The sequence below is a fragment of the Budorcas taxicolor genome, chromosome 5 (genome assembly GCF_023091745.1).
Source record: "Budorcas taxicolor isolate Tak-1 chromosome 5, Takin1.1, whole genome shotgun sequence".
Classification (NCBI taxonomy): domain Eukaryota; kingdom Metazoa; phylum Chordata; class Mammalia; order Artiodactyla; family Bovidae; genus Budorcas; species Budorcas taxicolor.
The window spans coordinates 108,424,125-108,438,615 of NC_068914.1; the positions used below are offsets into that span (position 1 = coordinate 108,424,125).

Consider the following 14,491-nt stretch of genomic DNA (forward strand, 5'->3'; position numbering starts at 1 on the left):
CGGGTGTGGCCGCGGTCACCGGGCGCCTCCGCCCGGCACCTCCCACCGCCGGCTTCGCCCCTCCTCTCTCGGGGTTGCGCGCCCTCCCGGCAGGTTCAATCCCCGTGGGGCCCGGGCGCACCGCGGCCCGTGTGCGTCCTCGCTCCCCACGCCCTAGCAGTCGAGACCCGGCCCCCGGCACCTGCGCGCCGCTGGCTCCTCTCCGAGCGGCCGCGGCCGGCGGACTGGGCATGCTCAGCTGTGGGGCGGCCGGGCGCCGCGGGAGCCGAGCGCATGCCTTCGCGGGACCGGGCGCCCGCCGTCCAGGGGCGCGGCACGCAGGCGGCCGCTGTCGCCGACGCCCGGGCCAGCCTGCGCAGGACGCGGGCCAGGATGGCCTCTCTCACGGCATACGGTAACGGCGGCTGATCGCGGGCTTTTGGGGCGCCTTGGGCGGCCGGGACCCTGGAGCCGTCCGATCATCCCGGGAAACTTCGGGGTTCGGCTCCCGAGAGGGTCTGGGAGGGAGGGAGCAGGCTGCAGCGCGCGCTGGCCTGGGGCTGGAGGGGTGGTAGTTGGAGGCTGCCTGGAATCTGGGAAGGGGGAGTTTGTGGAGTCCGGGAGGTAAAAACGCCTAAATTTTAGGTGTTTGCGGGCTTTGGGACTCCGGAAAAATTCCTTCCTCTTCTTACCACCGAGAGGAAGGGATACGGGTGTTGAGTCTTTTTCTAAGGGTGTGAAGCTAGGAGTTCGATCTGCGTTCAGTCCTTGCTCATCTTGTCCCTGACTGACCTTGAACAAGTTATTTAAACTTTTCTGCGCTTGCATTTCTCCATCTGTAAATTAGGAATGAGAACATCTCTCTTGACAGATGCTATGGGGTTAAATTATATGCACCAAAATATGCTTTTAATACAGAAAAACTCAGCTTGGAAATAATAGTTACATGGAAATGGAAGATATTTTTCCCTTCCCAGTTTATTGTTAAAGAAATATATTTCTTAAATATTATTTTTAAGGCATTGTACAATTCTGCAGGAACATGAAATCAGTGTGAAGGTTTCAGACTCAGCTAGAAATCCTGGCCGCTGGGGAAACCAACAAGCCTCTTTATCAACATTTCTGCTTGCGTGGAAAAAGCAATTCTCTTTCGTCCTTTATCAGAGATGCTGCTGAGAATGGGTTATATGAGGCAGAAACTCAAGTAGACCTCTTCCCTTAACCTGGCTTGCGATCAGTTTCTGTGATAACATTTACTTTAGGCATTTTAAACATGGAAGTACTGAGCAGTGATTGGGGGATGTTCTGAGAGGACATCTCAGAGCCAGGGCTCCTTGGGAGGGAAATTGTTGCCATTTGGCATGGAGCCTTCATTCTCCAGGCCAAGGATGTCCCCTGCTCATTTTCCCAAGGTTAAAGGGGTCAGTCTCCTTTTCTTGGGATTTAAACTGACATGACTGAAGCGACTTAGCAGCAGCAGCAAATGATCACTCAGGTGGCTCTGAGGGTTTGCAATTGATGCTTGGGAACCTAACAAATTGTGAGCAGATTACAAATTGCATACTAGTAGCCTATTTTTTTTTTTTTTAACTCAGAGCATTTTCTGCAGAGATTTGGGTTGTTTTTGTCCCTGCTGCACATTTAGCACATAACATTGTCATTGTTGGGTTACCATTTGGGGATACTTCAACATTATGATCGGTTTTTAGTCCTATTCATTGGTAGAAATCTATTTTTACACCTTTTCCTATCAGAGAGAGCTAACTTCTGGATTTTACATGATGTTAGATTTCACATGCTTGTCTAGAGGATGTCAGTAATAGGTTTTACATAATAATCTGTTCCATGATTTTCTAGAAGCTTTAAAAGCTTAATTGGGCAGCCAGGTGGAGAAAATGAAGTCAGAAGTGAAACTGAAAAGCAAGTATATTTCAGTAATTAAAGGAAAAAGTGGCAGATCATTTTTTTTTTTTTTTTTACAACTAGGAGTTGTATAGTTTCTCTTTAGAACCTTACAGGGAACTGAGACAGATTTAAGTAAATATATCAGTTAAAATTTGTGCTATTTTAAATATATTCTTTACACACTGTTCTCCCTCCCCTGAACCATCCCTAAAGTGGATACTCTTGGCCTCTAAGTGCACATTAGTTTCTTTGTTTACGCTGAGGTGACCCAAGACACAACAAGATAAATTAATCTATCTAGGTTTTCAACCTGAGTTGAATGACTGAATGAGTTCAGGAAAAACAAACCGAGCACATTCAATACATTCCTCATCCACTGGATGCTGTTGAGTTTATTTCCTGATGAGAGTTTGGTCCAATTCTGGAACCTTCATCTCTCTGAACATCAAACTGCTCTTAAAAAATATCCCCTTTCAATTCTGTTGGATTTGGGTTTAGATATTATGATGGGGGATCATCTAAGTTTCTTGTCTAGAATTTAGAGGGTTCAATTTTTGTATTCAATTGGCTGATTTAATAAATGCTTTTAATCCTATCTTTAACACAGGGACTGTCAAGAGAATGAACAGTTACACTGTAGACCGTGTGTTTTAGGCTCCTAAGAGAGAAATTTGACTTCTGTATGCATTTCATTAGCAGCAGGCTCCAGTTAAACCTCATTAGCTTCCCAACCAAATTTGCATTTTTGATCCTACGTTGGAATTGCTTTTTCTGTAGTTTGGTGTGAATTTTTACATTCAGGCAGCCATCTAGATATGTATCTTCTAGAAACATGGAATGAAATTAGGGTAATTAATAACTGTAATATGTCCTTGAAGAAATACATGTTCAGTGGATGGTGCAGTTTAAAAAATTCTGGATTTTTAATGCCTCTACCTTTTGTACTCACTACTGATCTTTCTTTCCCTGTCCTCTCAATGGTATAGGCTGTTGACCACATTTAGCTCATTATGTAACCATGTGCATGAGGCCAAGGATAGTGACAAGAGAGAAATGACTGGGACTTGATTCATTCTTGGCCATCCAAAAGAAGGCCCAGGGGCTGTGTCCAAGCTGCATCAGGAAGGTACTTGTGGTGGGATCTGCTGGCCTGGCTTTGAGCTGTCAGCTTCCAATCTTAGGAGGCTTAATAAGGGGCCCAAGGAGCTTATAGAGCACAGTGGGAAAGATTTCAGATAAGGAAAGCCTCTCTGAGGAGATACTTGAGCAGAAGGGTGAATGAAGGAAAGGAACAAGCCATTTTGAAGGTGGGGAAAGTGCATTCCTAGTAAAGGGAACAATTAGGTGCAAACGCCTTGGGACAGGAATGATTTTGTCATGTCCAAGGCTAGCTGGGAGGTCAGTGTGGCGAGAGCGGAGAGCCAGTAGAAGACGAGAAGGAAACGCAGTCAGAGCCAGTTTCGTTGTTATAGCTATTCTGCCCTCATTTCCCGGCTACTTCTTAAAAGGCTTCTCTGTGGATAGTTTTGTTATTATAACTATTCTCCCCTCATTTCCCTGCTACTTCTTAAAGGGCTTCTTTCCTCCCGGCTTCTTTTTCTTGTTGCTGTTTGCCTGGGTTCTGTCCTTGGCTTTCTAATCTCTCTCAGCCATTCGGATGGCATTGTTTAGACCTCTGCCAAATGGGAGACAGTGGCCCTGAGTGCAGAGTTGGTCTCTTAGCAGGAAGCTTGTAAACTGGGTGACAGAGTTGTAGGTAGAAGTGTGGGGTGTGCTGAGACACAATAACAACAGTACTTTGTGCAAATTAGCTCATTTAAATCTCACCACTACCTTTAAGAAACTAGTCCAATTTTAGCCCTGTATCCACTTGAGGAAATTCAGTCCCAGATAGGCTGAAGAATTTACTTAATCTCACCTAATAAATGGGGAGCTCAAATACAGGCTGGAGAGTTTGGCTGGGGAGCCTGAGGCTGGGGAATTTAGAAGAAGAGAAAAATGTGCTTGTTCACGCACATGTTCACCATGTATGGATGGCTCTGTGGATTAACTCAAGGAGTTAATAGGCTCGAGCAAAGGCCAAAGGCAGTGGATGACCAGAAGCTCAGAACTTCTGATTGGAAGAGGGTAGGAGAGGGGCACACTAAGGGCCAAGCCTAACTATGTAACATGGAAATGGAGGGAAGCAAAAAGGACGAGAGCCCAGGACGTACGTCCCTTCCTAGCGCTTTGTCTTTATTGATGCATGCATGTTCGGTCACCTCTGACTCTTTGCAGCCCTGTGGACTGAAGCCCACCAGGCTCTTCTATCCATGGAATTTTCCAGGCAAGAATACTGGATTGGGTTGCCGTTTCCTATTCCAGGGGATCTTCCACATCCCCGGATTCAACTCGCATCTCTTGAGTCTCCTGCGTTGGCAGGTGGATTCTTTACCACTGCGCTGCCTGGGAAGCCCTTGTCTTTATCCAGTGACTCCCAGATAGGAATCACCAACTTAGAGCTTCTTTTCTTGTTTGTAGTATGCTTGTCTAACCAGCTGTCTGCTTGACTTCTTCATGTGTATGCTCCTCTGGCATTGCAAACTCATTGTGCCCAAAACAGAATTCCTCTCCTGTACCTATATTCTGTAGAATTAGTCCAGCTACTGAGCTCAAACTATGTTCCAGACTCTACCCTGGAATACCAGAATAAATGAGATCTCACTCTTTCTCTTAGGATGGCAGCATCAGCTGGAGGAGCTAGACTCCTAAAGAGAATTATGACGCGATGTTGCAGGAGAGGGGCTGCGGGGAGTGAGGGAGAGGTTGGAAAGTGTTACCCAGAGGAGATGATGTTAAAAGTCCAACTGGGAGAAGAAGGGTATTCCAGGGAGGGGCAACAGCATGAACAAAGGTGAGGGGAGCGACACAGCGTTGGTAGAGCATGACGTTCAACACAGGAGAGGTTGGCAGGGGTCAGCATGCTCTATCTAGTACTGAGGCTGGAATCTTGGGAGTCATCTTTGAATCCTCTCTTATCAGCACACACTAACAGTGACCTTAGGCAAACAAATTCACCTCTGGGGCCTCAATTTTCTTATCTGCAAAATGGGATCTCTCTGAGGTTTAAATGCAACAGTACTTGTAAGAGCTTATGAGTGACACGTAGTAAGTACTCAGTAAGCATGGCTGTTACTGTCAACTGCCTCTCTCAACCCATGTACTCTCAGCCACTAAGTTCCACTGATTCTTCTTCCTTAAAGTTTTTATCCTCTGGTTTTCCCTCTTCTTTCCCACTGCTCCTATCCTAGTCGAGGTCACTGCCAATTTTGACTGTAGTAGCAGCCTCCCAACTGTCTCTGCCTCTGTCCAAGCCTCTTTGATCCCGCTGCAAATCGAATCCTGTTATTTCTATCCTTAAAACTCTCCAAGGGATACCCTCTGCTTGCAGGTCAAAGTCTGACTTCCCTACATTGACAAACAAGGCCGTTCAGGAGTTGTCCATCCTTCTTTCCTGCTGCTCTTGGTCCAGGCATCCAACTTTTTAGGGAGGGAGGTGGCTGATTGCGCCTGGTTTTCTCAGGTGTCTGGACTTGGCCCATCCTCTGAAACACAGCCCCCTCCTCCTTTATGAGGTTCATGCCCCCTCGCTTTTGACCTCCCCATCCTGCTGTGTTCTTCTCTTGGAACCTTTCAGATTACTCCTCTCCTGAACAACTTTTTTTTTTGGTGGTATAATAAAGACTTCTCTCTGTGGGTTGTAAAGTCCCAAAGGCCAAGGACTGCATCTTTTTTTTTTTCAGTGCCTATAATACCGTTTTTTTTTTTTTTTTAAAAGCTATTTATTTACTTATTTGGCTGCACCAGGTCTTAGTTTTGGCACTTCATTGCAGCATGCAAGATCTTTAGTCGCAGCATTGGAACACTTAGTTGCAGCATGTGAGACCTGATTCCCTGACCAGTGATCAAACCCTTGTCCCCTGCATTGGGAGTGCAGAGTTTTAGCCACTGGACCAGCAGGTAAGTCCCTGGTGCCTAGCACAGCAGCTGGCACATACTGGGTGAACAATCCTTGCCAGTCTGATCAACTAAAAGACTGAATGGGCAGTAGGAGAAAGGTAGTACACCACACATACATTTTTAAGACTTCATTTTCCTATTGCAAGTAAGTAACGAAACTTTTGGGCTTCCCAAGTGGCACAGCAATAAGGAATCCACCTGCCAATGCAGGAAACACAGGTTTGATCTCTAGGTCAGGAAGATCCCCTAGCGTAGGAAATGGCAACTCTCTGCTATATTCTTTCCTGGAGAATCCCATGGAGAGAGTTGCCTGGTGGGCTATACAGTCCATGGGATCACAAAGAGTTGGACACAACTGAGCAGACACACACACAACAAAACTTTTATCCTTCGGAAAATAGAAATGAACAACAGAGCAGAAGCGTCCACACTACGAGGTGAAATCTGAGGTATGCTAGTAGGCTAGAAGTCATGCTTTAGCTGCAAAAAACATCTAAGGGGCTATTTGAAGGCATCTCTTGTTCTTGTCCTCCACCAACTGGCATGCTTGTTATTATGCAATCCAAGCATTCATGGTCAACATTGATTAGGATCCTTTTTGATTAAGAAGCTGCAGTGAAGCCTGCACAGATTAGTTTTTGACCTTCAGCCCTTCACACTTAAGAAGTTTCTTTCTGGGGTAAAATTAAAATTTTATTTTGATCCTATGAAGAAGCACTTTAATCTTTTCCTTTAAAACATGATGTTCTTTGTAATAGGCATGTGGATTTTACTATTAGAACTTAGTCCTAAACAAACTGTTCATGGCTACTAACAAAGTTTCTAGAACAAACAATTCAACATATATTTTGTGAGTGCTTATTATGTGTCAGGCACTGTTGTGGGTTCTGGAAGTAAGAACAAAATTAAAAACCATTTTCATGAATCTTAGTACATTGTAATTAATAATGCTGCTGCTGCTGCTAAGTCACTTCAGTTGTGTCCATCTCTGTGCAAAACCATAGATGGCAGCCCACCAGGCTCCGCCGTCCCTGGGATTCTCCAGGCAAGAACACTGGAGTGGGTTGCCATTTCCTTCTCCAGTGCATGAAAGTGATAAGTGAAAGTGAAGTCACTCAGTCATGTCCCGACTCTTCGCGACCCCATGGACTGCAGCCTACCAGGCTCCTCTGTCCATGGGATTTTCCAGGCAAGAGTATTGGAGTGGGTTGCCATTGCCTTCTCCGTGAATAATGAGGTGTGGATATTTACCTTCTGGAAAAAAATGACAAAGAATGTAGGCTTTTCAACACTGAATCAAAAAGGTACAAGGAGGAAACAAAAGGAAAGGAAAAGGTTTTCTCTAATTAGGATTCCTGGAAAGTCTTTTTGCCACTGTGTCTGTGAGAGTGGAATCAAAGGGAAGCTGAGATAATGAATATCAGGCCCTGTGTTTAAAATGCAGGAACGGTGACTGAAGTATTTGAAAGCTTGCTAGAGTCTTTGGCAAACATTTATTGTGCTTTTTATGTATTAGGCAGAGCCAGGCACTGTGGACACAAGGTGAATAAGCATTGACTTTGCCCTCCAGGGGTTTGGGTCTAGCTCAGGTCCAGTGGGAGATGCAGAGGAGAGAACCATTCCTAGTACAGCAAGTCCCCTACATACGAACCTTTAAGCTGCAAACTTTCAAAGATGCAAACATGCTTTCTGTCAAGGTCAGGTGTGAGTGAAACTGCAGCTTGTCCTCCATCTCCTGTCGCTGATGATCTTTCAGCTCTGTCATCTCCCACCTCATCTGCCTCCTCCAGGTAGTAACTCTTCTTGCCTGTTCACTTGGTGCCAATCTCTGAATGCTAGCTGTTGCACTGTTCAGTTCAGTCGCTCAGTTGTGTCCGACTCTTTGTGACCCCATGGACTGCAGCGCACCAGGCTTCCCTGTCCATCACCAACTCCTGGACCTTACTCAAACTCCTGTCCATTGAGTCGGTGATGCCATCCAACTATCTCATCCTCTGTTGCCCGCTTCTCCTTTTCAATCTTTTCCAGCATCAGGGTCTTTGCAAATGAGTCAGTTCTTTGCATCAGGTGGCTGAAGTATTGGAGTCTCAGCTTTAGCATCAGTCTTTCCAATGAATATTCAGGACTGATTTCCTTTAGGATGGACTGGTTGGATCTCCTTGCAGTCCAAGGGATTGTACTGTACTAGTGTACTTTTCAAGGTACTGTATTGTAAGACTAAAAATGTTTATTTGTTGTGTTTGTTTTTTATGTATTATTTGTGTGAAAAGTATTATAAACCTATTATAGCATAGTACTGTATAGGATTATGTTAGTTGGGTACCTAGGCTAACTTTGTTGGACTTAAAAACAAATGGGACTTTTGAACTCGCTCTTAGAACAGAACTTGTTTGCATGTTGGGAACTTACTACTATTACATCTGGTCCCTGCCCTGCCTGTCTCCTGGTGCTGCTGCCGTGTCACATGAAAAAGCAAAGACGAAAATGTTATGAAAACCTAGAAAGCCCTGGAGCATTATAGTACACAGCACTCTGGTGTGTTTAGTGTTGTTGTAGGGAAAGCTCTGTGGAGTGAAGCACACTCTACACTTTGATTAATTCATCAGCACCTTAGGGAGACTTTCCAAGGCACCAGTTCCTACCTGGGGCCAGCCTGCAGCTACTCTGTGTGGTAGGCACTCAGTGTTTTTAAATGAATGAATTTCAGTCACAATGTAAAGGAAGAATTTGAGGCTCAGGGAGGTTAGGGGATGAGATACAGGCTATAGCAGCAAGCAGGAAAGGGTTGCCCTTGAATATTAAACTTTTCTGTAAGCCTATAAAATACACAGCAGACATGGAGTAAATCACACCAGTATTCTAAGGAACATACGCACATATAGACACACATCCCATCCACATGATTGACGTTTTGTTTTCTTACTAGTGGATTTTTTAGAGCATTTTATAAACAATTTTAAGTGATTTACAAAAAAAAAAAAAAAAACGCGATGAAGATGTGGTAAGCAGTTGTAGCTCACTCTCCACATAATAAATATATCTTTTTAAAAATTAAATTTTATTTCTAGTATACTACTGTAGAGTGGTAATTAAATGAATTGTGAACTTTTTGATAATGTCAATAGTTATGTATCATTATCAGTTTGGTAATTATTGAGTTTCATCTGTCTATATGTATCAGCAGATTTCTAATATGGTTTTAAGGGTTTAATGAAAATATTTTCTTTTTTTCTTAGTATGTCTTTCCTTTCTTGTGGGTGAGATGTTCTCTCAGACTTTGTGGACTGTGGATTCCAGGGGAGGATTTTACCGGGGCTTGGAGACCCTAGACTGGTAGCAATGGCATGACCTGGGATTCTATTAGAAATGCAACCATCAGTTGTATCTCAATAGTGCTGAAAAATATGCAGAATTCCAGGCCCACCCAGAGCTATAAATCAAGCTCTTCACTCTAACAAATGCCCGAGTGATTTGCAGTCTCAAATTTTCTGTATTTTCACTAAAATTTTCCTTGCTCAACCAGTTATTAAGTATGTTAAAATCTTCCCCTCTGATGATGGATTTGTCAGTTTCTCCTTGTAGCTCTATTAATTTTTGCTTCATATATTTTGAGGTTGTTTGATCTTAAATAGCTCAGATGTAACATTTTTTATATCTTCCTGAAGAATAGAACCTTTTATCGAACCTTCCTGAACCTTTTATCATTATTTATTACCCCTCTTTATGCTTAATAATGCTTTTTGTCTTAAAACCTTTTTCATCTAAAATTAACATAGTACCTCTAGCTTTATTTGATTAGTGCTTGTTGTATCTTTTTATCTCTTTTACGTTCAACATCTCTGTGTCCTTCTGTTATAGGTGTTTCTCTTATAAATAGCACTTAGTTGATTTTTTTTTGTTTTTGAAATCCATTTCACAATCTCTTAAACAGCAAATTTAGACCATTTACATGTATTGTTATTACTAGTGTATTCGAACTTAATTCTACCATTTTATTTCATATTTTCTCTTTGTCTTATTTTTTCCTATCCTTTAATTCTCATTTATTCCCTCTAAGTTGAATTTTTTTGTCAATTTCCCTCTCCCATTCTTACTCACCATCTATCTCCAGTAAAAAATTAATTTAAAAAGCACTAGGTTTGTCTTATACTAAGCCAATATTTCCGAGAAGGCAATGGCACCCCACTCCAGTACTCTTGCCTGGAAAATCCATGGACGGAGGAGGCTGGTTGGCTGCAGTCCATGGGGTGGTGAAGAGTTGGACACAACTGAGCGACTTTCTACTTTCATGCATTGGAGAAGGAAATGGCAACCCACTCCAGTGTCCTTGCCTGGAGAATCCCAGGGACAGGGAAGCCTGGTGGGCTGCTGTCTGTGGGGTCGCACAGAGTCGGACACGACTGAAGCAACTTAGCAGCAGCAGCAGCAGCAAGCCAATATTTGAGAACAGAGGCAAAGACAGAAAGAGGACAGATTATTAACATAAGCTGGGTTAGGTGGGTTCCTACTGTATCTGGTGCTACATGTTCGACAGTCATTTATTTATTTGATGAAATTCTACAGAGAATGAGATAGACATCAAATCATGGACCCTGTTTTCAGAGGCCACTTTAACAGGAATATATGACAAAACTTAACCCAACTTTATTTGTCTCAAATTATTTTGCGTATACTTATAATCAGTATGTTCTTGCAACAAAATCAGGTTGCTTTACAGTGTTGTGTTAAATTCTGCTGTACAGCAAAGTGTATCAGTTATATATATCTATCTATTCTTTTTTATATTTTCTTCCTATTTAGGCCACCACAGAGCACTGAGCAGAGTTCCCTGTGCTATACAGTAGGTTCTCATTAATTATCTATTTTATACATAGTGGTGTGTATATGTCAATCCCAACCTCCCAATTCATCCTACCTCCCCTTCCCCTCCTTGGTATCCATAAGTTTGTTCTTTACATCTGTGTCTCTGTTTGTGCTTTGCCAATAAGTTCATCTGTACCATTTTTCTAGATTCCATGTATAAATGATATTATACACTTACTTTTCTCTTTCTGACTTCACCCTGGATGACAGTCTCTGTTGCTAAGTTGCTTTAGTCGTGTCCAACTCTATGCGACCCCATAGACAGCAGCCCACCAGGCTCCGCCTTCCCTGGGATTCTCCAGGCAAGAACACTGGAGTGGGTTGCCATATCTCTGCATATGACACTTTTCTATTCCTTTTAAGGACTGAGTAGTATTCCATTGTATATATGTACACATCTTCTTTATCCATTCCTATGTTGAGGGACATTTAGTGTCCTAGCTAGTGTAGATAGTGCTTCAGTGAACATTGGGATGAAAAATGGAGAAGCTCTATACAGTCAGCTAAAAGAAGACCAGGAGCTGACTACGGCTGAGATCATGAACTCCTTATTGCCAAGTTCAAACTTAAATTGAAGAAAGTAGGGAAAACCACTAGACCATTCAAGTATGACCTAAATCAAATCCATTATGATTATACAGTGGAAGTGACAAATAGATTCAAGGGATTAGATCTGATAAAGTGTCTGAAGAACTGTGGACAGAGGTTCGTGACATTGTACAGGAGGCAGGGATCAAGGCCATCCTCAAGAAATGCAAAAAGGCAAAACTGAGGTCTGAGGAGGAGGTCTGAGAAGGTCTGCTGCTGCTGCTAGGTCACTTCAGTCGTGTCCGACTCTGTTTGACCCCATAGACGGCAGCACACCAGGCTCCCCCGTCCCTGGGCTTCTCCAGGCAAGAACACCGGAGTGGGTTGCCATTTTCTTCTCCAATGCATGAAAGTGAAAAGTGAAAGTGAAGTCACTCAGTCGTGTTCGACCCTCAGCAGCCCCATGGACTGCAGCCTTCCAGGCTCCTCTGCCCATGGGATTTTCCAGGCAAGAGTACTGGAGTGGAGTGCCATTGCCTTCTCTGTGAGAAGGTCTGAGGAGGCCTTATAAATAGCTGTGAAAAGAAGAGAAGCAAAGGGCAAAGGAGAAAAAGAAAGATATACCCATTTGAATGCAGAATTCCAAAGAATAGCAAGGAGAGATAAGAAAGCCTTCCCCAGTGATCAGTGCAAAGAAAGAGAGGAAAACAATAGAATGGAAAAGACTAGAGATCTCTTCAAGAAAATTAGAGATACCAAGGGAACTTCTCATGCAAAGATGGGCTCAATAAAGGACAGAAATGGTTTGGACCTAACAGAAGCAGAAGATTTTAAGAAGAGGTGGCAAGAATACACAGAAGAACTATATAAAAAAAGATTTTCATGACCCAGATAATCACAATGATGTGATCACTCACATAGAGGTAGATATCCTGAAATGTGAGGTCAAGTGGGCCTTAGGAAGAAGCATCACAACGAACAAAGCTAGTGGAGGTGATGAAATTCCAGTTGAACTATTTCAAATCCTAAAAGATGATGCTGTGAAAGTGCTGCACTCAACATGCCAGCAAATTTGGAAAACTCAGCAGTGGCCACAGGACTGGAAAAGGTCAGTTTTCATTCCAGTCTCAAAGAAGGGCAATGCCAAAGAATGCTCAAACTACCGCACCATTGCACTCATCTCACACACTAGCAAAGTAATGCTGAAAATTCTGCAAGCCAGTCTTCAACAGCATGTGAACCATGAACTTCCAGATGTTCAAGGTGGATTTACAAAAGGCAGAGAAACCAGAGATCAAATTGCCAACATCCATTGGATCATCAAAAAAGCAAGAGAGTTCCAGAAAAACATTTACTTCTTCTGCTTTATTGACTACGCCAAAGCCGTTGACTGTGTGGATCACAACAAACTTTGGAAAATTCTTCAAGAGATGGGAATACCAGACCATCTGACCTGCTTCCTGAGAAATCTGTATGTAGGTCAAGAAGCAACAGTTAGAACTGGACATGGAACAACAGACTGGTTCCAAATCAGGAAAGGAGTACGTCAAGGCTGTATATTTTCACCTTGCTTATTTAACTTATATGCAGAGTACATAATGAGAAATGCTGGACTGGATGAAGCACAAGCTGGAATTCAGATTGCTGTGAGAAATATCAATCACCTCAGATATGCAGATGACACTACCCTTATAGCAGAAAGCGAAGAAGAACTAAAGAGCCTCTTGATGAAAGTGAAAGAGGAGAGTGAAAAAGTTGTTTTAAAGCTCAACATTCAGAAAACTAAAATCATGGCATCTGGTCCCATCACTTCATGGCAAATAGATGGGGAAACAATGGAAACAGTGACAGACTTTATTTTGGGGGGCTCCAAAATCACTGCAGATGGTGACTGTAGCCATGAAATTAAAAGACACTCAGTTATGACCATCCTAGACAGTATATTAAAAAGCAGAGACATTACTTTGCCAACAAAGGTTTGTCTAGTCAGAGCTAAAGTTTTTCCAGTGGTCATGTATGGATGTGAGAGTTGCACTATAAAGAAAGCTGAGTGCCGAAGAATTGATGCTTTTGAACTGTGGTGTTGGAGAAGACTGTTGAGAGTCCCTTGGACTGCAAGGGATCCAACCAGTCCATTCTAAAGGAAATCAGTCCTGAATATTCATTGTAAGGACTGATGCTGAAGTTGAAACTCCAATACTTTGGCCACCTAATGGAAAGAACTGACTCATTTGAAAAGATCCTGATTCTGAGAAAGATTGAAGGTGGGAGGAAAAGGGGATGACGGAAGATGAGATAGTTAGATGGCATCACTGACTCAATGGACGTGAGTTTGAGTGAACTCCAGGACTTGGTGATGGACAGGGAGGCCTGGCGTGCTGCAGTCCATGGGGTTGCAAAGAGTCGGACATGACTGAGTGATGGAACTGAACTGACTAATAATTTCAAATTATGGTCTTCTCAGGGTATATGCCCAACAAACCTAGGTTTTAATTCCAGCTTTGTGACTTCCCTGAAGTGTGATTCTGGGCAAGGTCTCTAATTTGTGAGCCTCTAGATAGTGGGATAATCATACCTAACCTAAAAGAGTCTTTTTGGAGCACAAATGAAATAATGATGGAAATGAAGTAACGGATTTTTAGCTCAGTGCCTGACAAGGAGTATGTAGTCAATGACTACTGTTTTATGAATCCACCACCATTTCATTTTCTTAGACATTTCATGCAGAATTTGCATTTCTACATCTTGCCCTACTGTAATTTCTGTCCCTCTTTATTTTTGTAAAAAAGCTATTGTATATACAGAGAGGTGGTCAAGACAGATTGATAATTTAACAAATAATTCTAAAATGAATACCTTGTGACCACCACCTACGTCAAGAATAGGACATCCTCAGCACTGTGGCGCACACCCTCATTCCCTGTACTTTCTCACAATTCAAACGGTTTTCTTTCTTACCAAGTGAAATCACCATGCTGACTAATTATTTTTGTGCTAATTATTTTGATACTTTTCCTTACAGTTTTACCATCTATGTATGCATCTATAAATAATTCAATTTAGTTTTGTTGTTGAAATTTTCATAAATAGAGTCATACATCATTTGGGTATGATATATGTGCTTCTTTCATTAAACATTATGTTTGTGAGGTCTGTTGATAGTATTTTGCATTGCTTTGCTTCATTCATTTCCTTTGCTAGATGGTATTCCAATTTA

The 14,491-nt window shown here is 42.7% G+C and overlaps 1 protein-coding gene across 1 annotated transcript in view; it reads left to right on the plus strand.

Annotated features, from left to right (window-relative positions):
- The first annotated feature begins 273 nt into the window (after positions 1 to 273).
- The window catches only part of ANO4 (anoctamin 4), a 434,401-nt gene continuing 420,183 nt past the window's right edge, over positions 274 to 14,491 (plus strand). Inside the window, exon 1 of the mRNA XM_052640010.1 lies at positions 274 to 394. Coding sequence (XP_052495970.1) covers positions 274 to 394 — 121 coding nt within the window. The remainder of the gene's footprint in view (positions 395 to 14,491) is intronic.